At 43.2% G+C, this 26,982-nt stretch overlaps 1 protein-coding gene across 3 annotated transcripts; it reads left to right on the top strand.

Moving 5' to 3' along the window:
- The first annotated feature begins 169 nt into the window (after window positions 1-169).
- On the top strand, window positions 170-25,613 carry LOC119379561 (protein CutA homolog). 3 transcript variants are annotated; one of them, XM_037648862.2, is made up of 7 exons: window positions 170-383; window positions 2,722-2,888; window positions 8,552-8,611; window positions 9,231-9,276; window positions 10,497-10,546; window positions 15,612-15,654; window positions 25,474-25,613. In XM_037648862.2, the coding sequence occupies exons 1-7, from the start codon at window positions 309-311 to the stop codon at window positions 25,570-25,572; spliced, it is 540 nt and encodes a 179-aa protein (XP_037504790.1). In that variant the 5' UTR covers window positions 170-308; the 3' UTR covers window positions 25,573-25,613. The 3 variants fall into 3 exon arrangements, with proteins under 3 accessions (XP_037504790.1, XP_037504794.1, XP_037504792.1); XM_037648864.2 differs by lacking the exon at window positions 170-383 and adding an exon at window positions 429-597; XM_037648866.2 differs by lacking the exon at window positions 15,612-15,654.
- The last annotated feature ends 1,369 nt before the right edge of the window (window positions 25,614-26,982 follow it).

The raw sequence follows: 26,982 nt of genomic DNA, 5'->3' as shown, positions 1-26,982 counted from the left end.
AGTGCAAGCTTAGCAAAACAAAATTGTTTTGGGCTCTTATTTTAATTAAAAAGTGATTTACTTTTACTTTATTAGCAAGTTTTTATATAGTTGTTTATATTTGCTTTTTTAAGCAAACTGCTTTACTGTATGTAATGTTTTCTTTTTTTTTAACAGCTATCATCATCAAGTAAGTACAGCGGCGCGCATTTGTTTACGTTTGTAAGTCGTGTTGTTGCTTTTTTAATCGTATTTGCATAAGTGGGAAAAACGTGTATCTCTAGCGCTACATCGTTTACGATTCCATAGACAGTTCAAGTTTCCAGTCAATGCCAATCCTTGTGCCAAAGGTCGCAGTGCTGAAACGACCTCAGTTTACTTGGACGTCTATCGGCGTTTTCACGGTTGGTATCCGTTTTCAAGGCGTATATTACTAGAAGGGGGCGCGTGGAGCCGGCGATTTCGAGCTTATCAGCACAGCAAGAACGAGTTTCGGTGTCGTTGTAAATAACTTGGAGCGCTGCTTGGTCGGAACGCGCCAAAGAAAACGCGGCTTTGGTACTGCTCTTCGGTATCTTCTGTGCATTTGTCTGCATTATGTTTCTGCCCATCTCGCAGGTTTGTGCCGTGTCTTTTGGTGTTGCTCTCTGGCAGTAATTTATACTCGCCATTTACATAGACCTTCTGAGGTGGACCCTGCCTGTGTGTTCGCCCCACTTACTCTGACGATACGTCCTTCATAATCGAGGATTTTGCTTTTTTAAATGTCGAGTCTGTGCATTCCCCCCCAACACTGCTTATAGAGTTTCTTACAATTATTGTAGGATACGCTATGCACCACTGTAGTGTCCTGGAATACCATGCTGTGTGTGTGTGTGTGTGTGTGTGTGTGTGTGTGTGTGTGTGTGTGTGTGAGAGAGAGAGAGAGAGAGAGATAGCTAGAGACTGGAGCTAAAGTGGCACTTAAGGTTTAATATTTACTTTAAGGAAAAAAAAAAAGCTTAATAGAGCTTATCTATGCGCTCGCCTCCCACCGCAAACATTTTTGCCTGCCCTTGTTTCATAAAATCTATTATAATATTCTGCAGCTACATTCTCGATTAGTGTCCCCACCATCCTACACATCTACATGCATAAATCACGTCACTAGTGGGCACACCATACGAAAACTGACCTGCACTCTTCCATTCTAAGGACTGGAATAGCCTTCCCAGATCAATCACCTCCATTTGACACCCTGTCAGTTTCGCACACTTGTAGATAACACTGTATCATAAGCACAGGCGTGCATGCACACGGGGGAGCATGCACACGGGGATATCAATTGCGCTGTCTAACCGCGTTGGCCCCATACCTTTACTCAGTCAGACCTGCCCCTGTCATTGTTTATAGCCCAGGGTTATGGCCATGCAGGTTTTTGAAGGTATTGGTGGCTCAGGGCCCTTCATGTTGCATTCCAAGAACTGCTTACTTCCCACCTTTACCTTCAGAATGCAGGGGTCCAAAGGCAGGTCATTCTGGGAAGCATGTCATCATTTAGTTGTCATGTTTGTATCCACTGCAAAGCTTGTTTCTTTCAGACTTGTCCAATTCTGGGGGGGGGGGGGGGGGGCACCGTAGTGAATTATGCCCCCCCCCCCCTTCTTAAAGGGACCCTCTAACACTTTTCCAGATCTCATTGTTTCACATTTTTTACTTTCGGGTTGCGTAGACTGAAGGCTGAAGAGATTAGTGCAGCAAGAACGGCAGCGATAGGGGCACGCAGTCCGAAATTATTCAGCCTAGAACACCCAAATACAATAAAATGGAGGCCTATTCTCAACTCAATGTTCGCGGGGTCACCTGACCATGTTTCACTCGCCCTGTAACCTTTGATGGCGCCCCAATGAAATGAGCTGAAAGATCCTACGTATGGGAAGCTTGCATACAATGTTGCCCGTTCTTTCCAGCGTAATGATGACGCCGTTGCGATAGTAACAAACAATGTGATGCATTAAGAGTGAACTGCACGTGCGAAACGAGGCAGATCGCCAACGCCTCTATCATGTTTCGTAGTTTTAGTCATATTTCTTGTTGCGATGGCGTCTATATCAATGCTCTTACATTTTTTCCCCTTCAGTTTCTTCAGACAACGGTGCCTGGAGCGTCCCCAGCGCGTTTCCTCCAGCGCCGTGGCATTCGGTGCATTCTTTGCCGGGCGCTGCAGTTTTAAAGCTGAAAAAGTCTAGGATTGTTCGTCTAGTTGGTGTTCAGTGAAAAAAGCATGCTAAAAAAAAACTAAACCCAACAATAACCCCTTTTGTGATGCAACGCCGTTATTACTTCTAACGTTGCATTTATCCAATCATAGGCCAGCGCTCATCTTCGTCATTTCTGCCCGCAGTAGTTCTGGCGAGCGCCACTACGCGTTCATACGGTCGGCAGCGATGTAGGCGCTTCAAAAAAAGTGTTGGAGGGCCCCTTTAATGGTGAACCCTGTGTACACCTATGATCATAAGCAATTGTATCCCTTGTCATTATTCTCACACCTATTACTGCCTTGCTGTTATTATACAATACTAGCTATAATTGTATAGTAAGTTGCTTACTTTTCTTATCATCATTTTACTCCCATGCAGTTCTTACTCTCTTAGGCATTTTCTCGCGTACCACTCCCTTCTCCATTGCCTTTGGCCCTTCAGGGTACTAATAAATAAATAAGTAAATAACTACCATTATTAAAGCATGATTCTATATCTGCAGGTCATCTTTGTTGCACTGTTAATGCACCAAGGCCTACTCTCCTTGCTTGCTCGTCGGGCCCTAGCATCGATGGCAGGAGTCGGTGCCTCCGGAAACTTCTCGTCGGGTACCTTTTCGGTTTCCTATGTCACAGCACCCAACCAGGATGTTGCCAAGAAGCTTGCCACGTGAGGCTCCTGTATTAACTTATTTTACTTATGGACACAATTTTAGGTTCCAAAGTTTCGCATGAAAGACGTAATACCTTCAAAAGACACTATAGAAACAATAATAATTTCAACTGAAAAAAAAAACAGAGAAGCTGTAACAAAAGTGCTATCCATGTGTTTTTTGGTTGTCGCTGTCGTTATTGCACTGAAATTTAAAGTCATTCACGACCATCAAGCTCGGCTCTTTGTTTTTTTATAGCGTGAGCAGAGCTTTGATAAAACAGAACTGACAAATGTGGAAGATGGACTGAATTTCTACACAAGCCCACCCTGACATCATGAATGTTGACATGCCCATCCTTGTGCTTGTTAAGTGTTCAGTAATAACTAAGAATGGTTGGACTGCATTTGAAATAAGTACATATTCATCAGTGTATTCTGCACAAAGATGACCAAGTTACACAAAATGCAAGATAATCAAAATGCAACATTTATGTGATCAGAATTGCCGTAACATAGAAAATCCATAGTTATTGCATATGTTTTCTTTTTTAAGTCCACAAACTTTGAATTTCCAACACTGGTCTAGTATGGGTATAAATTGATACAATACACATCTTCGGCTTCATGCTGCGTGCACTCTTCAAAATGATGTCAGGGAAGTTGTCCACATGTGCATCCAAAAAAGGTTTAAGGGGAGATGCGGGTCGAAAAACGCGAGTTTTCTAAAAAATTATCGATTTTTTGTTTTCACCTGTTTTGTTAAGATTAGTACCTCTACTGTTCTGGAAAAAAAAATCAATGTCGAGACTCAACTGGAAATGCTTTAAAATTGCGTCTAAAGAGCACAAGGTGGCTGTCAAAAGGCCGAAAGTGTGACATCTTCGAGCACCTTGCCGCTGATAATGGGCCGCTCGCCATTGTCGACCGCATGAGGCGAAGAGCTGAGCCTCACTCTTCAAATAGCGACGGTTTCCCGCGCTTCTGCAGCGCAAGAAATAATAAAGAGAAGCACGCTTTTGCCGCCTTTTTCGAGCGCCGCGACTGGCTTTAAATCACGTGGTACGGATCGGGAGCCGCCGTTGAACGCTGCGCGCGTGTGTGCTGTGAAGGCTACTTGCAGGATCCGTGTCTCGTCGACCAGCGCAGCTGAACAGCGCTTTTCTTGAGTGCTTATCGGTTATGGATGAAGAAAGCCGTAGGAAGCGCTGTCACCGGCCTGTCAAGTTTCACGCGGCGCACAAATTTCGAGGACGCCGGCGCAAATCAAAGCCGAACACTCAAACCACGAGAAGATCGTCTGCTGCCGCAAGGCGTAGTGGCAGTGACACCGATGCGTCCAACGAGTTTGCCGCGGCATTCGAATATGTGAGCGCCTCCCAGGAAAAGATCGGACTCTTCGAAGACGAAGAAAAATCACAGGACGACGAGTCTTCGTTGATTGCTGATATGACAGCACTGAACATGTTGGTTTAATCGAGGGCACTCCAGTTTTGAACGTGTTCTGGAAGAGCTTGCCTCATGATCTGGTTGCTCTTGGCACATCACAGGACAGCACACGCCAGAAAAAAATGTCTCAAAAACTAACAGGAGAAGCAAGGGCTCGTCGGCGTGCGCTGAAGAAAAAATCTCTTGTCGAAGAGTCAGCCTGAAAGAGCCGTGAGGGCGAAACCTATGGTGCTGGCACGTTTTAATGGCAGTGGCCACTACAAGGACGATTGTCCTTTCTTGTGTACAAATTTTGTCGCATTCAATGACATCTTTGATAAATAAACATGCAATTTGGACTTTAAAACTCGTTTTTCTCAAAACACAAATTTTGCCATTTTTGTCAATGTGCCCCTCCTTTTTCGGGTACTTCTGGTGCTCAGATCTGCATGAAATTTTTTTCAAATTTTTTCCAAAGTATGAGAAATGCAATTATCTTGTTCACGTTTCAATACTCTTATTAAATAATAAAAAAAAGTCATGTAAACTTTTACTAGGGTAGGAGAAATATGAACTTTCCACGTTAAAATTTTTCACGTCTAGTACATATTTGGTATGAACTTCTTAATTAGTTATTTGCATTCCACACTTTATTTGAAACATTATGAACTATCAATTGTAAAAAATTATTGAAGTTTAGGTCTGAAAAGAGGGGGGGCAAAAGGCTTAAGTTTTTCACTTTGTCATGTTGCAGAACTAAAAGTATGCAACTTGCAAGAAAACTAATTATATATTTGAAATCAGCATAAAAAGTTCTATAATCAACTCAAGTTTCATTGCTCTAGGGTGAATATTAAAGAAAAAGTGTCTTCGAGTAGCATCTCCCCCTAAGACCTTCAGGTTGCCGCAAGATCATGGTGATTTGGAGGCTGCGCTACTTGGTCTGCCCTTTCTTCACGAGGTGTATGTCCAGGTTGCCAACCAGGTGTAGGACTGTTGAGCTCCTGGTAGACCTTGGCAAATTCCCAAGTCGTCTAGGCCTTGCAGACAGTGTCCAGGTAACTTGGACACTACCTGTTTGGCCGCATCCACATTCATTGCAGTAGCATACAAGGTTAGAACCACTGGTGATGGTGCCGTACCATTTCTACAAGACACAGTGGGCTAGTGTCATCTCTTTCTTGGAGGGAGGAGCAGTATAGGAAGCGCCACTGTGGCATTATGACTAATGACGTGATTTAACTGCACAAGAAAAAAGTAGACATGGCGCAAAAGCAAAAGGGCAGACACGGGACATTTTTTTTTTCATGTCGTTTCTCTCTCTTTTTTTTTTCACTCTTAAATCATGGGATGTATGCTCCAACTAGGTCCCCAAAAAACCTTTTTAAATCATGGCTAATGGTCAGAAGAGAATGAACACATCCGTCATGATGAGAGCTCTGGCTGAGGCTACACCATCCCCCACTGCATAACTTTATTTATACAAAAACTATGTTCACTTAAAGGGCATTAAAAGTATGTTATTGTAGAGGAGGTACATGGCAAACAAAACAAGTATGATAGAAGGAAAAGTCATGACAACCACTTGATTGGGAAAAATGCTAACTCCAGAAACGTACTTCATACTTGGGTTGTCCTGCATGCATACGAAGTGCAGCTCCGGGACATATCTCTGCTGATAATGCATTCATTGTCGTGACCCTGAATCATAGATAGTCAATTTGGCATTTAAGTAATGTGGGGAAAGGTTTATCAGATGAGATTACTATGGTGTAGGGCTAGTTGTTCTTCTGGGTTGTTGTCCGCGGAAAGAGGATGATCTGAAAGACAAGGTGTGACAATGTATTCCTCTGAATTTTCTGAGCTTGGTATGTTGTCTAGATTTGGATGATGTTTGAACCATGCTCAGTGTGTTGGAGCCATGTACCTTGCCCAAGAAAAGATCTACCTTTTTAATGAGCTTATTATAAAACTGCTAAATAGACTGCAGAAGTATAGCGGGATGAGCCAGATGGCGCACATTCTTGTGTTATGTCTAGCATGAAGCAAACAATCATTACACACAGAAGAGATGGCGTGAGTGCTATCCTTTTCTGTGATGACCATGTTTGCTTTCTCATGATGTTCATCAACAGGATGTTCATCAGGATGTTCATCAACTAGCCGCTACAAGTTCAGCTTATATATTTGTTCATTGTGAATTAACAGTGCGATTGAGTCAACATATACATCAAATAACTTGTGATTGTTGCCCGTAGTACTGAGGGCATCATGTTACAAGCGCTTTGGGATACCACATGGAAAATTGTCATCGTGGATGTAGCCGACAAACCCCCTTTTTGCAGTTTCATTCTACAGGGTTTGCATGACACAGGTTTCTTCCGAAGAAAAATTCATCCTTAAAGAAAGCCTAGTGTCTGGCTCAGGGATGCCTGTGTCCATCTTGATAATTAATGGGTAATGACCAGTGACAAGGTTTTGAATGCATGGTCTCCTGCTGGAACCACGAGGCCACAGCTGTTGCAACTGCGAAACTGCAAGTCAGTTACAGGTGTCCTAATGCATTTCTGCAAGCACCGAGTAGAAGCATAGTATTGAGCAACTATGGTAGAACCCAGCTCCCTAGCACAATTACATGCTGATTCAAGCAATGTCAGCATAGCATTGCTTTATGAAAGGAAATATGGCAAAAAACAGAAGCAATAGCACCATTCTTCAGTGAAGATCTAATGTTTTACTCATTACATGGTCCATGGCCCCAAATTTTTTGGCTTGAAATATGCATTCCATTTTGCACATCCCACAGTAAGCATGCAAAATTTGAGCTCATTCAGTGCAGTAGAAAACTTAGATTTTTTTATGTTGCAGTTGAACCATAAAACAGCCTGGTGACACTGAGTGATAATGAAATGAATTGGCATTTCTGGAAATGCCTTCCTTGGGTAACAGAACCCCATCTGTCTTGAAAGCCATGCTTTTGTGTACTTCAAACACTGGAAATTATAGCAGGAAATGGAAATATGTCATGCCTGCCATGCGTTAATTTTTTTTTCTTTGTGAGAATCTTGGTGGTTTGCTGCTGCCATTAATCACAGTAGTGAAGGAATTGCGTGAGCAGTTTAATTGGGCCACCCTTGCTGCGCTTTTAGGTGCTTGAACATGCAAACCAAGATGTCCAATGGGGCCATGAACTATTTGAAAGCAGTCAGTGCAGCATTGGCCACTCAATTCTTGGCATGACATAGCCGTTCGAAAATGGCGGTAACTTTCAGTAGAAGGGGTTTAGGGGTAGCCATTTCAAATTGCTGAGAGTCCTACGCGGACTGTAATGTCGCCGCCTTTTTAAGCAAAATATGGGTCCCCTTACATAAGGAAAGTAGCAGTGAAGGGTACAGCAAGTATAATTTTACGGTACACCTAACGACGTTAAGGAATTCTGCTGGTGGATAAAGAAAGAAATATAAAAAGTAAGCAGCTGGCGTAATTTCAAGAAAAATTCTTGCCATTTTGCTAAATGTTGCACCATGTTTGTGCTCGAGATTCCTCTCGCAAGTAATCATGGCTGCATCAAGCTAGCAGGATGGTGTATCAGATTAAAAAATACCACAAAGAGCATGATTAGTTGATAATTTATATATCGGGCTTTCAGGCCGTCTTGACACATTGCGTTATATGCCTCAACTGCCGGCACTTGTCACTTTTTATTGAAGGAGAGTGATGTCTTCTCTGTTTTTTTGTATCTTTACAGATGCCTTTATATGCCACTTTCAAAAATTAACCACATTGTTGTTGGCCACTATTGTGTCCTCGTCGTTCTTTTTTCGTACCCCCTACGTCAGTCATTTTCCTGCTGCTTAGCAAAGATGCATAGCAGGATACAGCGCAGATACACAAGACAAGAAAAACTGACAGGACTTGGCGCCACAGCACCAAGTCCTGTCAGTCTTTCATGTCTCGTGTATCTGCGCTGTTTCCTGCTATGAAGCCAAGCCAACAAGCTCAAGTTTACACCCTTTTATAGCAACGATACATGTAGCAGGCCTGAATATGGGCTAGAAAGATGTACTACAAAAGCCCAATCTTAATGGCTTGCGAAGTGTGGTATGTTTGCATCCTTGTAAAGCATTTCGATTTCTGCAGCAGTCATTGAATTAGAAGATTCTTGAGTGAAGGTGAAATTTTTCAGGGCTCCTCGCGAACTAGTTTCACTACAAACATAAACACTATTTTTGTACCTCTCTTGGTTCTTCCAGTGGCCTGGTCGAGAAGAAGCTGGCAGCGTGTGTCAACATAGTTCCTGGCATCACATCTGTGTAAGTGGCTGGACTCTCTTGTTTTCTTTACTTGTTGCGAATGAAAATAAAACTTTAAGTAGTAGTGCTTCTTTTTTTACTCAGTGGTAGCTACAGGTTCAACGAAAAGCCTCTTATATAAAAAATTAGACAGAAAAAACCATGAAGCAGGCCTTCAGTACACCATAAAAGAGTGCACAGGTACAGCTTATGTTGCTGGTAACAGCTCCTGTGACATTCTCATTGTTACTTCGATAGGAAGCCACTTACACACTGTGGTTTGGTACGGCACGAAATTTCATATTGATAGTTTTATCTTATCTGGCCATTTGTTAATTTAAGGCTTGTCTGCATCTGAACAGTATTGGCTCTGCAGAAAAGTTTAGCTGTTGAATAAGTACTTTTTTGAAATCTAGTTGGTTCATTCTTATCTTGTAAATGTACTGTGTGACACATTTACTATAAGGTGTGGAAAAACATTTGTGAATGACTCATTATGTTGTGTTTACATATTTAACAAGCTAAAGGCTATGGCACTGGCATCAACGACAGAGCCTTTCACTGTAACGTTTTCAGCTTTTTGTTGTGATGTGTCACGGACACTTTCAATTCATGACGAAGTTCCTGCTTTCTTTTGCAGATATGAGTGGAAAAATGAAATTCAGACTGACTCTGAAGTCCTTATGGTAATTTTCTCTGCATCTTTTGTAAATAGATGTTTCACCCTCTGATGATGTGGCTTTTAGGTACGTCACAAGTCTATTATACAGTAGACTCGTTAAACGGAACCTGAAGGGACCAAAAAATATGTTCGTTTAGCAAGAGTTTCGCGTAGATGAACAGGAGTGCCGAATTCAAGTATGAAACCAGTCATATCTGAGGCAGTTGTTCCATTAAGCAGCAATTTCGTTTAAAAGATTTCCATTTACTGAGAGTCTACTGTACTTGTGTTGGTGCATACTAAGCGTAACTCAGTTTTCCCCGTAGTTTTCTGTAGGTTGTGACATCAGGAATTGTCTCATCATTTTCAGCTTAAGATCCTGAAGTGTGTTCGGTGCTGTGAACAAAGGAAACCGGTGTATATGTCATTGAGTAATGCTGAGTTAGTATAAGAGCAGCTGAACCTAGCTTGAAGTATGGGTCTTGCTGCACAAAAAGAAGCAGTTCGTAGGATACAGCACAATAAAAGAAGCTTCTACTAGTCAACAGTTTCCTTCAATGTGAGCAATGATTTTGTCATACTAGCTCACATTTGTCATTAAATTAGTAGGGTTGTAAGACAAGGGCATACCATCTTTTTCTCTCCTCTCATTTCGGAGATTTCTAGTTGAGGTAACACTCCATGATTGTCCCTTTTCTTTCCTATGAATGTTCTTGGATTGAAATTATGAAATAACAGGATCTATGGGGTAGGGGGGGGGGGGGGTTAATGCGATACATTGCATTTTCACACATATAACTTGCTTTCTGCATTATAGAGAAGGAACCCTGCTCCTTAAACACTTTATAAATTCTTGATTGATTTTGATGAAACTTGATGAGTATATGTATATTTGTGCACTACCTTCAAATGTGCAATTATTTTTCTAGTACAATATGTAGTTTTTAAAATATCAAACATTTTGTCTGGCTTTCTGGAAGCTAGGATATTTCCGAAAATGATGGAATTGCAATGTAAACCAGCATGTCACGACAACCTGGAATGAGAACTTTATGTAGGAAAGCAAGAATGAATGTTCTAAAACCTATTTGATGAATATTCATGAGTGAATTCCCAGCGTGACATCGACTCGTTGCTGCTACTGAGCACGCTGTTGCAAGTTGTATTCCCAACCACAGCAGCCACATTTCTAAATACTAAGGGGTGTACATTTTATTAATAAGATGTTTGGCATCTTGCACTCAGATGATCAAGTCACGGTCATCACGGCTAGATGAAATGACAAAGTTTGTTCGGTGAGTCAAATAATTTTTTTTTTTTTTTGCTGAGGTGTACACAGCAAGATATTCTTAGTACCTTGTGCTCAATTACTCAAAGTGTCTAAGCCTGTTTAGAGGCCACTTTATTAAGTGAATTTCAAGTGGGATTTTCTTTGTATGACAGTTACGTCATGAATGTTCCATGTATGGGTGCAACTCTTCGAGCTTTGGTCGTGGTGTCATGTTTGGAAAGGCACTCCCAAACTGCAACCTCTCTAATTTCTTGAGGAGTTTACCACACAAAAGTGAACGCGTGGCAGTGTTTATGGTGCACTTTTCACTTTTCATGTTTAGAGATGACATCAAGGAAGAACTTTGAAAAAGATAGAAAGCGTAGCTTCTCTGCACTATGGAAAAATTTTTGCATTTGATTTGTCTATAAGTTGAAAGACTCCAGTGATTAATTCTGTTCACTGATTTTCCGCAAAAAGCAGTTATGCGTCCTTGATGACTCCTGGGTATATTAAGAGGATTCCTTTTTTTTCTCAAAAAGAGCACACTGTTGCTCATGGAAAACTCTGAGCTCCAGTGCCAGCTGAATGGCTGTTGGAAACTCTTGTTCAATTCTGTGATGCTGGCCCCACAATCTGGAAAGAGCGTGCAGTTTGTACACTGCAACAGATGGATGACATTTGCAACACCATCTATTTATTCTGTGCTGTATATACGAGACATGATTGAGCGATCTGTGAAGTGGCCCTTGCTCAGTGTATAGTGGTATATCACCATTCTTGGCCATCTCTTATAGTGGGTATGCATCACTCCTAGAGGAGAATTACAATGCATTGCGCTTTGCTGTGCACAGCTGGGCACTGTACCATTGTGCTTGAGACTAACCTGGCAGCAGGGCTGGGCAAAGATACTTTAAAATTGTATCGCGATACGATACAAGATACTCAGGCAAGAAGTATTGGAGATACAGATACAAGATACTGCTGCAATAATAGTATCCGATACGATACTCGGGAATTGTATCTTAAGATACTTCGATACCATTCTCAAATTTGTTATTATAGATCCATATATTGTAGCAGCAAACGCCTATGTACGAAAATGTCTGCGTGAAAATTTCTTAACTGTGACCTATTTTGTTTCATTTGAATGAAATGTCTGTTAGTATCTCAAAAGTTTTTGCCCTTCTTGCTCAAAGTACATTAGTTTCCTTCTCCAAAACAAGTTATCGCGGTTTGTTTTTAGCTTCTTCACAGGACAACTCTTTATACACTTCGCTGACAGTGGTCCTTGCTTGTCATTTTTGCAATTGGTGGGAGTCGCTGCTCAGCTTGCCGACCAACTAGGGGTTGCCATAAAATCACAATAAATTCAATAACAAGCCTTCGCACGACGGCGCAAATACCAGTGTGGACTTTTACCTTCTCCGTATAAAAGACAGTTTGCGCAATACGGTATATCCGGACAGGTGTACAACTGCAACAACGCTGGTAGCAACATTTTTTTTAGGGGGGGGGGGGGGCATGGTGTATTCTAGGGGTTTGAGACCTTTCGCTAGCGGCCCGGCCCACACACATCACCGTCTTCGTCCCATTTGTTTTATTTTCTTAATAAGTATGTTCGTGAGCTACACAGACAAGACTGGTCTTAAGCATTCCTTTCGTGAGGAGCGGTGGTCATCATGTGCTGAAACAACCGTGGAACAAAACTCTATATTTTAAAATCCACGTCCAGATTTCATTATTGTGTACATCGGTTGTCGATGTTTCCCAAATGTTGACTCCGAATCCCCTTCAGAAATGACCTATATACGAGATATGGGAAAGACTTCCTTTCAAATGGCGACGTCATTTTGTTCAAGCTCTCTCCGACCCCCGATCCCACCGTCTACACTGTCCCGGCCATTGGAACTAAATTTAGCGACAGCGGCCCACTGGCTATAAGCTGAGTTTGAGACCCCTGGTGCATACGTAGATGACGTTAAAACTGCAATGAATTTTCATATTCTACATATCTGCTGGCGTAAAGGATTCTTTGTTGCTATACTCACTAACGTGCAATTTTTAGCAATTTTTCTTCAACGAGAGAGAACATGTGCAACACAGAAACGTCTCAAAAGTCTTTGTATAGTTGCACAAAACGTCGTAGGACACCGCTGCTATTCGCGCTATTGCCGCTTACAGCTCCCATTACGTGGCGCTTAGTGATACAAAACTATTTAACAAGGCCTAAAACAGGAAAACAAATATAAGTAAAATAGAGAGGTGGTTCTGCATCAAACGTTCACATTGAACGAGTGCAGAAACACAATACAGAGGGCGCCCTTAATAGCTATGAGCATGAAGTATCGTCAACTTACCTGTTGAGACAATAGAAAATTCAGTGCCTATGGAAAATTGCCTGAAACGGCGCGTTGGGACGCTCACGAGTAAAACGGAGCATTCAGTAAAATAAGGTTTCTGAATACCATTCCTAACATTTCTAAGCTGGCTGCTAATACTTTCCATCGTTATAATGCAAACTCAATTTCGCTATTTTTCTAAGTGGTAAGCAGAATATTTTATACTGTATACTCAAGGCACGCCCACATAACTATATATTTGTTTTCAAAATCGGCTTGGCAACGTGTAAATGCGTAAGCAGTAGTACAAATAAAGCAGACAGAAGAATAAAGCAGATATCTTATTTTGGTAGCGCGTTACAAAAGACATACTTCAGTGACCTGACCGAAAAACAGTACAGAGACCTAGGTAATGTATGGCATGCGAAATGACAGCCAAGAAAGCATTGTGTAAATAATCAAATTACGATTTCATAAATTCTTTTGAATAAATGTATCAGGAATTGAAAAACACGATACTCCATGACATTTTCTCTTAGGTAAACGCTTGCTTTCCTCTATCTAGTATATCTAGATCTAGTATCTCTAGATCTAGTATCAGTACCAGTGGTGCTAAAGTTGTTAGAATCTTATTTGCATATAAGTTAATTCAGTGCATGCAGTCAAACTTACATCCACGAGATTCTTCAAATCGCTGATATGTAAAATCCACGAAAACGCAAAGCAAACCCAATTCTCACACGCATCACATTTCGTTACGAATCAAGACGCAAGGGAATCTTCAATAACGACACTGTAGCGACATCAGAATTTGCGCTATAGACGCCGCACGCTGTGGAGTACGCGGCGCAGGACAGTGACTAAGAGCAAGTGTCGCGGCATCGGCGCAACCAAGAAGAAAAAAAATCGACAAAACAAAGGTACGTGGGCTCGGCGTACACGTCCGCGTGCTGACTTTCCTGATCTTCTACCCTCACTAGATGACTCTGGCGTAAAAATCAAATAACGTCACTGCCCTTAGACTTATTCAGATGGCCTAGTGGCACCAGTACCAGCTTGAGAAGCGGAGCTTGGCCAGCGATTATTATTTCGCACGGTTGTGTAGCGATAGCAGTATCTTGTATCTTAAGATACACGATACATTATCGAATGTATCGGAAATACAGATACAGATACTGGCTTTTCGAGACGTATCGCGATACAGATACAAGACACCCATAGAGTATCTAAGATAGTATCTAAGATACATGTATCTTCGATACTGCCCAGCACTGCCTGGCAGGAATTCTTTGGTTCTGTGCACTGGGTTTTCTACATAACTGCTATATTATTATGTAGAAAACCCAGTGCACAGAGCTTTTGTTTAGCATTGTATCGTGTCATTGCAGATACAATTCATCTCACTCCCTCAAACCTGTCCTCTATTCCGGAGGGAAATGTCAAATAATATAGCAGTTGCTGCCCTGACGAGTGATTCATGTAGGAAGGTGGAAAAGTTGTTTTGATTTGTGTTGACTCATGTCGTTCAATGCACTGTGATATGTTATCGTGCGATGTTGAATTAAAGCCAAGCAGCTCCGCTTCTTTGCTGTGTCTTTCTGACTCAGTTGACTTGTCCTTCGTGTGAGTTTATGTGAAACAATGTTCTAAAATGCCAATTCATTTAGTTCTGTGGTTCATTATGCTGCTACGAGAACTGGTAGCTCAGCTGACAAACGTGATGACAGCACCAAAATTATTTATGAACAAGTTGACGAGGTAAATACCGTATTTACTCGAATCTAAGCCGATGTTTTTTTTTGTTTTTTTTTCGAAAAAAACCGATGTGCGAAAGTGGGGGGGAGGGGGTCGGCTTAGATTCAAGTACAATGATTAAGTTTCTTTTTTCTGGCCTTGCGAATTTCGGGGGTCGACTTAGAATCGGGGCCGGCCTAGATTCGAGTTAATACGGTAATAATGACGATGCTCTGGTTCTTACTTTTCCCTCTGGAATCTGTGTGTGAGATGAGTGAATGTGTTAAGATTATTTTCGTAGGATAAATGGACAATGTTGAGCACTACTTTCGGTAGCAGTGGGATTAAATGAGTGAGCTCATCTGATATAGACTGACGGTTAAGGTTTATGTTCTGGTTGTAGTTTAGGTTTTGGTTAAAAATGCAGAGTAGTTGTTTGAAGTGAGCAGTGGTTTAGGGTAGGGGGGCTGAAGGATGTAAAACAATCAGAGTCATGCACAATATCTTGTAGCAGTTATATTTATGGTGCACATATTGATTTGTGGTTACTTGTTGTTTTTTTCCTACTGTTTCTCTATGTAATACTCGAACAAAAGCCATTCCTATATGCAAAAGATGAATATTCTTTTATGAAACATGCTGATACATTTCTACAGCATGGACTTATATCAGATGGAACACATAAACCCATGTGCCTTGCATGACAAGCAGAAGGAACATGATCAAGACAAGACAGTGCTAGGTGCATGGAAACTGCTTGATATAATTTGCTACATCTGAATCAATCACATTAAAGTTATTTCAATCAATCGATCAATCTGAATCTAAGTTTTCTGTACAGACCAATATTTTATTGCAATGTCCCTTTATACACCATTTCTTGGTTTTGGAATGTGTATCTAGCCACACCTGCTCGTGTTTATTGTACAGCTTATGGTGTACACACAAGTGTCATGGCAGTCATGGAAGCTTTTGGTCATATCAATAGTAGTAAGAGCACATCTCACTTTGCAGGGAAAACCATCCTTATGAAGTGTGCGAGGTCATATCGACACCGGTAAGTGTGTTTTGCGGTTTCACTGACCATTGTTTTTATTCCTTTAATTTCAATGCCTCTAGTGCTCATGTTCAAATTCATTTACCTCTGGTATTATCCACTGAACCATTTGGTTGATTTTCGTCCCATACCGTGTAGCCACACACTGTAGGGATTGACTGGCTTGTTAAGCTGTTCATGCAGCTTTTTCATTTACCAAGTGAGAATGGGAAAAGTGTCCTTGCCCTGAATGACAGTGGGGTCATTCCATCCCAAGTATCTCCAACGTGTTGCTCAGTCATTTCCGATTTTCGTATAAAAATTCATGGCTATGTGCATTCATTTACAGAGTCTTATTACAAAATATTATTGATTTTCTCATATGCGATGCCTTTTAAAATGCAAGATGAAGGTCTTTTCTAACAATCTCCAATTACTCCTGTCCTGCGCTAGCTGATTTGAAGGTATGCCTGCAAATTTCTTTATTTTATCACACCGTCTAGTTCTCAGTAGTCCTGTACTGTTGTGACCCTGTACTGTAGTAGCCCTGAGGTGTAAAGGAAAAACAGTGACAGGTGCAGAAAAACACTGACACATGCTAACTTAAGTAAACTTGTTTATAAAAAGGGCCAATTATATACGCGGCACAAAAAGAATGTGTAAGCTGATTGACTTGCCATAGCAGTATACCTATCATTGCACTACAACATGGCATGTGCCATAATGGTTCAGAAATGCTATTTTCTTTGGAGAGAGATGGACACCTGATGCTCCAGTCCTGCGCCCCTTGAATTCTTGTGGCTTGTATGTACTATCTCCCACATTCTCTGGTTGTTAAAATTGCAGATAATGGCGCACTTTTTAAAGTGTGATTTGCATCTGCACATGACACCAGTCCGCTATGTGGCTTTTATGTCTGCAGTTGACGTTCGCATGCAGGCGAATGTTCAGGCCCTCATTAGGTGGTCTGCTCAACTTATATGAGAAGGTGCATGACATAGGAGTGTGGTAGACAGCACTCTTTACATGTGGGACATTCTGGTGGTGATGCTTAACATTGCGGCCTTGTTTCCTTTTGTCGGTCATGTTTGTTAATGCGGAAATTCTTGGTCATGGAGTGGAGCAGAGACTACAGCCTTTACGCCTGCTTTTTGGCCAAGTTTCTTCAGATTATGTGATAGTTAGTGTGTAACATACTATAGTACATTGATTTTTTTTTTTACCTCGACTCGCTCTAGTTGTGGATGTGTACTAGTAAACATTTTTTTGTGTGCAGCATCTTCGGCCACCATTCGAATTTCTGAAATATGTCTCATGTGTAAAGGGTGTCGTCTGTAAGCGTGCATCCACACGATGGAGGGCTCTGCGGAAATCTTTTCCGCGGATGATGGTTTCGAGTAGACAAACAGCGGCGGTGAAAAAAAGCATGGCGGCACTGTCTGAAGCGAGAGCTGCCCACTTCTTCTTACCATCTTCTTCTTGTTCTTCTTCAGTTGACGTATTGATCCTCCCCCGCTCCCCGCCGAAAGCTTTCTGCACCTCACCTGGTTTTGCACCGCCTGCGTGATCGGCCCAACGATCACGGAGGCAATGCAAAGTGACGATATCATGTGATGACGTCATCGCGTGACGTCATTTTATGTGGCGTCATGATGACGTTGCCATCACGTTATAAGTTTTGGCGACCTGTGACGTCATGACGGTACCGTTGTGGTTTTAGGTTTCGCACAACGTGCAGGTTCTTTACTGTTGAATGTCTGAGGCGTCGCCTCAGACACTTCCTGCAGGACGAGACCGCTTGAACAAAATTTAATAACAACACTAAAACCAAACACACAACACTACAAAGACAGAAAATTACAGTATCCAATACCGAACCCTACAGCTACGCCAGGTCACTGAGCGACATGCTCCGTCCTCAACACTCAGTTTCTAACGGACCGTTGGTCGTGGGGAGAAGTGAAGGCGCGGTGCTGGTCTCACCAAGGTCAGCGCTGACGACGCTTGGAGCGAAGTACGGCAGCCGGTGAGGGACGCCGTTGCCGTCGGAGTTGAGAGCTCGATGGTCTGCTGTACCGGCAGCCTTCCTAGGCTGCCAGTTGACCCTGAAGTCGAAGCGCCGGACTCGCATGCTATGTCCGGCCGGACGGCCGCGTCGAGCTCGAGCACGAAGCCCGACTGCTTGGACCTGGCCACGGCACTTTGGTGACGTCTTCACGTGATGATTTTTTTTTTTTTTGCATTTCTCATGTTGATGCCTCCGACGTGGGACACCGACGATCAATTTTAGCATTTGATGAGGCATCTAAGGCTTTCACCTTAATAATGTGCCAGAAGGCGTACATCATTTATAGTTGATATATTTGGACAGCGCTGGTTGTTTTGTTAAGTGATTAGACACACCAACCATATTACGCAAGTGCGCCTTGTCGACATGTCTGACATACGAACTATAGTAGACTCTCGTTAAACGTAACCTAAAGGGACCAGGAAAATATGTTCTGTTTAACAGGAGTTCTGTTTACTGAGAAATGAACTGGGTCGAAACATTCAGGTACAAGACCAATCATACTAAAGGCAGTTGTTCCATTTAAGCAGCGATTTCATTTAAGAGATTTCCATTTACTGAGAGTCCACTGTATATCCCTGAATGAACGAGCAAGCAAATAAATAAACTTGAGTGCCACCGTAAACATTTCCTTTGAGAGAACACGAAATAGCACGTAAACCTTCGCGCGAAATGGCGCGTATACGTGAGGTTCCTAAATGATGAACGCACCCTGCGACTCGGTCGGGCACGCATACTTTGCATAGCTACCTTCGCATCGCGAATCCACCGACTGATCGGTCAACATAAAGGAGCCAGAGAAAGCTATTTGCCCTGAATTAAACGAGCACGCAAAAAAAAAAAACGAATGGAGAGCAGAAATCCTAATGTGAGTGTTCGCACTCCAGCTTTGTTTATTCAAAAAAGCTGCGCCGAGTCTCTCAAGTTTTGCAATCACATTTTCGATCGTCAGTCCGCGTGCATGATGCTAGGTGCACAAACCAATACCGCAAACTCGAACCAGTCAGTGCATCACGGCAAGCAGAAAACGTAACCACGTATTGTTGACAAAAAACAAAGTAAAGACCCCGCAAAAGCAGTAATAAAACGTGCACGAGAGATGGCAACGTACGGCACAATTAACTGCGGCATGTCTACGGCATTAGAGCGGGCATCAAATTGCGCGAATATGACACATACTTATAGTCTAAGAGACTCGCAACTCACCTCGCAAAGTCGAGTTGAAAATGTCGGTCTGAAGTTCTCCCTTCCGATTCTGTGCAACCAAGTCTTTCATCGCAACTCATTGTGCTTACCGGACAGTATCATGCAGAGCTTTTTGCCTTCGCTAGACTTGCTCTGGCATCAGAAGGTACAGCAGCCACCCACGGCAACCAACAGCGACATCGGTCTTGTGTGAAAAGTATTTCACAGCACAACGCGCACGGAATGACAAGTGCATATCCATAAAACACATGAGCTGTACACCAGCGAGCCTAAGCTTGTAGAGCAAAGATGGCGGTCGAGAGTGACTGTAAACAAACGAACGCTGCGTGCGGTCCCACATGACGGCAGTTGGCCAATACCGACGCAGCTTCAGCCTCGGAGAGGGCGGAGGAGGAGAAAAAAGAGGAGGTGTGCTTTCTTCAACGTATGTCGCTACTTTACGAAGTTTCAGAGGCTTTAGCCAAAAGTACGATTGCTCCTCCCATGTGCACTTCGCCAGTGCTTGGTCACTACATTTGAAGGGCGAAACAGCCTGAAGGAACTCGCTGCAGGCGACACATATCTCCACTGCCGTAACAACCAGGAAGTTGATAAAGCGCATCAAAAAGTAGTGCGCATGTTGCACTCCGAGTTTGTGAATCTCCCTAACACGATTCTACTTGTGCCGGGGAAACGCTACATGCTTATCTGAAACATTAACGTCATCGTTGGTGTGGTAAACGGAGCAGTGGGAACTCTACGAACAGGAATCGCTGCGTGAACGTGCTACGCACTTCCTCAGGTTTCACAGTAGTGAAGCTGCATTTGTTTTGTTTTTTTGACGTAGTTGTTTTTGTCGTACGTAGTTTGTTTTTGGTTGGGAGTTTGAAAGAAAACGACGATTAGCTGAAATGGCTGTTGTTTTGTGAGAATTAGATGATGAAGGGCACTTGTTTCCTGCAAAAAGATCTTGTTGGCAAAAGGGCTATATCGCTCAACAAGATGCAGAAGAAAAAGAAAGTTGGTTTGTCGCACAAGTTCATAGTCGCAGCCGCGTAGGTTGAGCTCAAATTTTGCATGTTTACTGTGGGATGTGCAAAATGGAATGCATATTTCAAGCAAAAAAATTTGGGGCCATGGACCATGCAATGAGTAAAACAGTAGATCTTCACTGAAGAATGGTGCTATTGCTTCTGTTTTTTGCCATATTTCCTTTCATAAAGCAATGCTATGCTGACATTGCTTGAATCAGCATGTACCGTATATACTCGCATAATGATCGCACTTTTTTTTTCAAAAAAATTGACGCCAACTTCGGGGTGCGATCATTACGCGGGGTAAATTTTCCGTGAAACAATATTCTGAGCACCGAAAACGCAAAGAAGTCGCTAATCTGAATTCTTACGATAGCTATCATGAACATAACCAAAAATAAAAGTAGAGTAAGGCTTACCTTTGTAATAAAATGCACGCATTACGCAGGAGCTACATGCATGGAACACTGCCCTTTTATTTTTGAACTCTCTGACCCCCTAACGTTCATTCTGAGTCCGAAGCGTCACTGGCGTCAGTGTCGTCGCCGCACGATTCCCTGTCGGAATCGGCAGTGTCTTCACTGTCCCACAGACGGTCATCTTCTGTCCCGTTGAGCGTGTTGGAAATGCCAGTCTTCTTAAAGCTCTAGACGACCACCTCGTCGGAAATGGTACTCCACGCTTCGAGAATCCATGAGCAGAGGACTTCCACGGAGGGTCTCCTGATTTTGCCACTTGGCGTGAAATCGTGGTCGCCCGCCGCCATCCACTCTGCGTACAGCCTCCGGACGTTGTCCTTGAACGGTTTGTTCAGTGACACGTCCAGAGGCTGTAGCAGCGAAGTTAGACCCCCAGGGATCACTGCGATTTCCGTGCGCCGCTCCTTCAGCTCGGTACGGACACTGTCAACGAGATGGCCCCGAAAGCTGTCCAGCACAAGAAGTGAAGGAAGCAGAAGCGCTCCTGCTCTTCGCCCCCAAACCGTCTTGATCCAATCGACCATGAGGTCTGCCGTCATCCAGCCTTTTGCTTGAGCGCGGATGTGGATGCCACTGGGAAAGTTTCCCTTCGGAATTGTTTTCCGCTTCAGAATCACATACGGCGGCAGCTTCCGCCCGTCTGCCGTCACTGCGAGCATCACGGTGCACCGCTGCTTCTCCGCACCACACGTTTTCACGAGCACACTTCGAGCACCTTTCTCGTTCACAGTAGTGCTTCGAGGCATGCCAAACTTCAACGGCGTTTGGTCGGCGTTGCCTATCTGTGACAGCAGGAAACCGTTCTTCTGGCGTATCCTCGTGACGAACCTGTGAAAATCGATCACTTTGTCTTCGTACGCGGATGGAAGTCACTGGCACAACGACGTCCGCCGCCTCAGCGACAGTCCATTCCGCCGCATGAAGCGTGTCGTCCAGCCGGAACTGGCGCGGAAGTCCTTTGTGGCTATTCCCAGCCTCCGGGAAACTGTGCGCGCCGGCGTCCGTACCATGTCTAACGACACGGCACAACCGTCTTTGCGCATGTCCCTCACGTATTCGAGGACTGCCTTTTCGATTTCAGGGAACTTGCCCGTTTTGGGTCCGCGGAAAGCCCGGCGCGTGCTGTTCGTAGCCATGAGCTTCTCGTGCTGTTTTTTCCAATATCGGATCCGGATTTCGTCGACGCCGAAATGTCTGCCGGCAGCGCGGTTTCCGTGCTCTAGCGCGTAATCAAGCGCCTTCAGCTTGAACGCGGCAGTAAAGCTTGCATACCGCCCCATGGTGAAACGGCGCTTCAACAGACGATCACAAAGCACAGCCAAAAAAACGTGGTGTCAGGTGACGCCATGACGGGCGGCTGGGATGGCGGCGACACGGCTTTTTCAGGAATTATGGGAATGCGTCGGCAGCTTGTTGCTGCGGGATGACAACAGGTCGACCAACAGGCGGCCGCCGCTGTAACAGTGCGGGATAGCAAAACAAACATGGCGGCCCACAAAGCGAAGCGACCGCATTTTTTTTTTCTTCTTTTCGTCAGTTGCGGTGGTTGTGAGTACGTCACGCGCGTCAAAACAGTCTCTTCTGTCTAAATAAGGAATGCTTTCATTTAAATCAGTAAATTTACGGCATTAGGGTAGTGATGCCTGCTTTCAGATCACAGAAAACAAAGATGGGTGCGTTCAGCTGCCACAGACATAAAACACATGGCGGGCATTCAGTGAAAACTGCGGCATTTGCCTTTACTGCAATCCTAAATGGCACGTTTCCGCCAACGGTGGGCAAAAATTACGAATATGTTTGGTGCGTGCAGTTCACTTGGCGAGTTTGGAAGAGTTATTAACGCAACATTCGACAGATGATAAACGCGATGATCATCGGCTAGACTTGGCACACGACATATCGATGCGGCAAGTTTGGGGTGCGATCATTACGCGGGGAAAAAGAAAAATCGAATTTAGACGACAAAATTTAGGGGTGCGATCATTACGCGAGTGCGATCATTACGCGAGTAAATACGGTATCACTAGTTAATGTTTATACTGTCTTCACTGTCTCGTTTGGTCTTCAAATACTATAGTACTAATGAATTGAATTGTGAAAAATGACCTGCTTATTTAAAATGTTAAAATGTTTCACATCTGTGACAAGCAACCCGCCGCAGTGGTATTGTGGTTATGGTGCTCAACTGCTGACCCGACGATCATGGAATGGAATCCCGGCCTCAACGGCCGCATTTTGAGACAGGCGAAATGCTAGAGGCCTGTGTACATAGGTCTAGGTGCACATTAACACCTTAAGTGCTGTTGAATCATGAAAAATTGTTCGAAAATTGCCAATTCTTTTTTATGACGTGAAATGCTTCAGTAACATGTTCAGAACAGAAAAATACTTGCGAAAACATTTTACGGCAGATAAAAATGCTTTATTCGTCATATTTCGCACCATCATGTAATACCCCATACCTGGGGCATTTGATGCGTATTCCGAAAGAAATTTCTGCAACTCCAGAAAGTTAGGGTTCCGTTTGACTTCCCGTGGACAAAATGCACTATTCCTCGATAGTTCAATTCAAATGAGATGAGGCTACTGTCCGTGTGGTAGCGTTCAAAGCACGGCACTGCGCCATGTTCGTTTATAACGCACGGGAAACGCAAGGTGCGCATTTCACCATTTAATGTGCAGACTCTCATTCAATAAAAACGCCAGTCATGGAACCCGTGCTGCCATCTATGTTTTAAATACGGAAACATCGTTTGACGAGCTGGGCTCGTCAAAAGCCTCTTGGAACATTGCCGAAGAGCCATGATGAGCACAGGTCGTCATAAGCAAAAAAGTGACGACTGCTGATGACGAGTTCAGGTCGTCATAAGCGCTTAAGGGGTTAAAGAACCCCAGGGGTCACAACTTCCGGAGCCCTCGACTACGATGTCCCTCATAATGATATCATGATTTTGGGACGTAGTACCCTAACAATTATTAATCTGTGACAAGCTTCCACCAAATATTGTGAAACATAAAATAACTCTGAACGTTATTTGCAGTACTACAGTTATGAATTTCATTGCTAGACAGAACCTAAAGTCCATGTACTAAATGTGTAATATTTTATTTCTTCTTAATGAAGCTAAGAAATCCTTCTATGTATCACATATAATACACCATTCATTAGTAGGTTAAAATTGGTGTACTTAACTATTCATGAGGCTCTCAAGAACCTCTGACTTTGTACTTCATTTATGAAGTGAACGGCTATTAAGAAAAGAAAACAATGCAAAATTATCATGCCTGTACTAATTTAAAAATGCATTGCACTGTATATTGCTGACGTGAGTGTGTGTTGTGTCACTTGAAGCACCATTAACGCATATAGTAAGAGGAGAAGTGGACATATGCCACCGGGTGAATGGGTTTGCCAAAAAAATAAGAAATGCGGGAAGTTTGCACTAAGTCGCGCAAAGAACGGGCGTGTTGCCGCTCGCTGCGCAGCCTATTTCTCTATTTTTATGCAGAGCTGGGCAGCCTTCTTGGTTCCTCTTTAGGTTTCTCTTTCTTTCTTTTTCTCTCTGCTCTCTGTTGTTTGTCTTTTTTGTCTCTGTTTAATTATATTTCTTTCTTTCTCTCTCTTTCTATCTTTCTTTCTCTTTTTTCCTATCTTATATGCTATGCTTTACTCTCTCCCCTCCTCCTCATCCTCACATCTCTCCTTCACTTCGTGCTATCCCCTTGCTATACACTGGACAAATCGACGCACGTGTTCTGCGTGCGAAGCAGAAGAGGGAGAAGAGGACAAAGAGAGCACTTGCCGGTTCATGATGATGATAATTTTGGGTCACAACATTTTACACTGAGCTAGAACAACTTCGCTGTTAAAAAGTCATCAAAAACGCTTCAAGGCCCCCTTAAGAGCAAGAAGCCACTGCAGCATATACTTGATATAAAACTTGGAGGATGCTTGAGCTTTGCCTTCAAGTACAGAATGAGGTAGCCTAATTGGGCCCTATTCGTATAGTCTTCTCATTGGCTAGCCAGCCTTTGCTTCTCAGTGGACATCTCAACCGTGCCGCTAGGACAGGAACATCTGTGTGCATAACATTGGTCATTTTAAACCCTCCCAGAATGCATGCCTGCTACAGGTACAGTTGCAAAGCGCCCACTACGCGTCCATTTTGCCATCATTTTGTGAATTAGCGAAGTACCCACTACATCTCCGTAAGGCAGTACGCGCACTTACGCAGCTGCGCACTTTGTTGATGCTGCTGATGATTAATCATGCCTGAGCGCTTTGTAATGCATGGGCCTTTAAACCGTACACTCGTTGCACAATTCATATGGTGTGATTCTAAGCTTCTGCCACGCAATCGCACTACATGATGCCTTTATACGGTTTTTTCGGAAACACCTTCAAGCACAGGCTTGGCTCTGGTACCCAGAAGGCCTAGGTTTGATTCCACCTCGGACCCATGATTTTTATTATTTGCATCCATCATGATTTTTCACTCGTGGAAAACACGAATTTTTCGCTCACAACACCAACACCGGAATTTCTGTGACAGGGGCTCTTTAACGCTACTGCATTAAAATTTTGAGTTTGATACAGGCTTGTGTGGACGGGGATTAACATGGCACAGTTGCGCAAAGACAGAGATGCTGACCACACAAGAAGCGCTACAGGTTTAAAAGAGAAAACACCGTTGTGAGCAAGGTACTCGTGTGGGAACCAAAGCGTATTTATTTTTTTCTGCTCATTTGACTTGCGTTTTTTTACATAGTTGAGTGTCCATGTTTCCATAAAATGTGCCTGTATGGCCAATTATAGTGTCAGAAGGTGTACTTGCTTTACTCAAAATACAGAAAGTTACTCATTGAGGAAAGGTATGAGGAGAGCATAGTGGAACCTATGCAACATTTCTGAGGCTATAGGTCGAAATAAGAGCCTCGACAGATCCATATGGACACATTTCCTGTGTTGCAAGCTTACTGCACAATTTCTGCTTGTATTTTCACCATGCACCTTTCAGCAGAGTGCAGTTAGAAAGCGATTCTCTCTTTTAACATTTGTGCATGATGTTTGCAGATCCAGCATGGAAACCCACCATACCTAAAGTGGATCTCTGAAGTTGTGCCTGAGGCAGGTGATGGAAGTGTCAAGTCAGGTGAAGGCCAGTCGAAGTGAGCGAAACAGTGTGCTGGAATGCCTGAGCAAGTGAATAATTTTGCATGCTTGAATAAAAATATGCTGTCTGGCAGAACTTTTACTCATTCTTAGGGTTCAGTTCTTGACATCTCAGGTTTGATTTCTGTGAAAGTTATGTAGATTATAGCATTAATTCAAGGGGGTCACAACATTTTTGAGCAAAATGAACAAATCGAGGTCGGCACCGCTCGTGGCCTATAAGCGGGCGACACTAGCGAGCAGTGCTTATGTTCGGCCATGTTGGTGCGACATATTAACAGTAAAGCACTTGAGGAGCAGGGACACAGGAAGAACACAACACGAGCGCTCGTGTTGTGTTCTTCCTGTGTTCCTGTCCTTCAAGCGCTTTACTGTTGATACTAGCTAGCAGTCCCACAACCATGTTACACCTACATATACCGAGTGATTCAGAAATGGCTGTTTGAAGCATATAAAAACAGGGGATTGGAGACAATGATAGCTGTTTGTAATCAAGTTTCACAATAATGGCCGACAAAAGGAACACCCTGTAGCTTGGACAGTACTGCAAGTCGCTTGTGAATATGGAGTATGGCTGTTTGGGGGTGATCGCAGCTGGTGAATGGCTGTTTTCCCACAAAACGGCAATATTTCACTGCCTGAAAACGAATGGGTCTGAGTAGGATTTCTGCCAATGCGCGGTGCCCTTTGCGCACGCATGATCACGACCATCTGGCTCAACGGGCTCCCAAGTAACATCAACGAACAACAGAAACTTCCTTTTTTGCACCTACCAACAACGCATCTATGTTTAGAGCAAAGGATGATGCAAATGTAAGCATATCTTATTTTCTACCTTAAATTATGGAGGAACTGATGTGGATTATGGTGATGGTATGGTAATGTTAATTATGGAGGAACAAGGAAACATGAAAGCGCCAAGTGTGTGTCTGTTTCACTTTTCCTTGTGTACTGTGTTGAGTGTGCTACACCTTTATCCCACAATATGACAGATCTGTGAACTATACTGTTCAGAGCAGAAGTGCTCTGCCACCTTCACTATATCACTGAAACTGTTCATAACATTGCCCTGTGTAGCTTTTAGTGCATCTGCTTTGATGTAGTGTTAATACTTTCGAGGTCATAAAGACATTGAACGATGAAACAGGGCAGCACAGTAGGAAGCCTTGATGTAAGTCAGTACTTTCATGAACTGGCTCTCTTCAGCCAGCGACTGAATTTTCAGCAGAGAGACTTACACCCAGCCTTGGCATGATTGCGATGAGATGCACTGAATTGTTTCGAAAAAAGAACGAGACAGTACATGAAATATACTGTTCATTACGAATGGTGGTTCACTAGCAGCATATGGTTACACCTGCTTTCAGATTAGAGAATACTGGTTATAAACAATTTTTAGGAAAACACTAG

This window comes from Rhipicephalus sanguineus, chromosome 1, assembly GCF_013339695.2.
Source record: "Rhipicephalus sanguineus isolate Rsan-2018 chromosome 1, BIME_Rsan_1.4, whole genome shotgun sequence".
NCBI lineage: Eukaryota > Metazoa > Arthropoda > Arachnida > Ixodida > Ixodidae > Rhipicephalus > Rhipicephalus sanguineus.
Note: the sequence above shows the minus strand (reverse complement) of the source record. Positions and strands in the feature narration are given on the sequence as shown.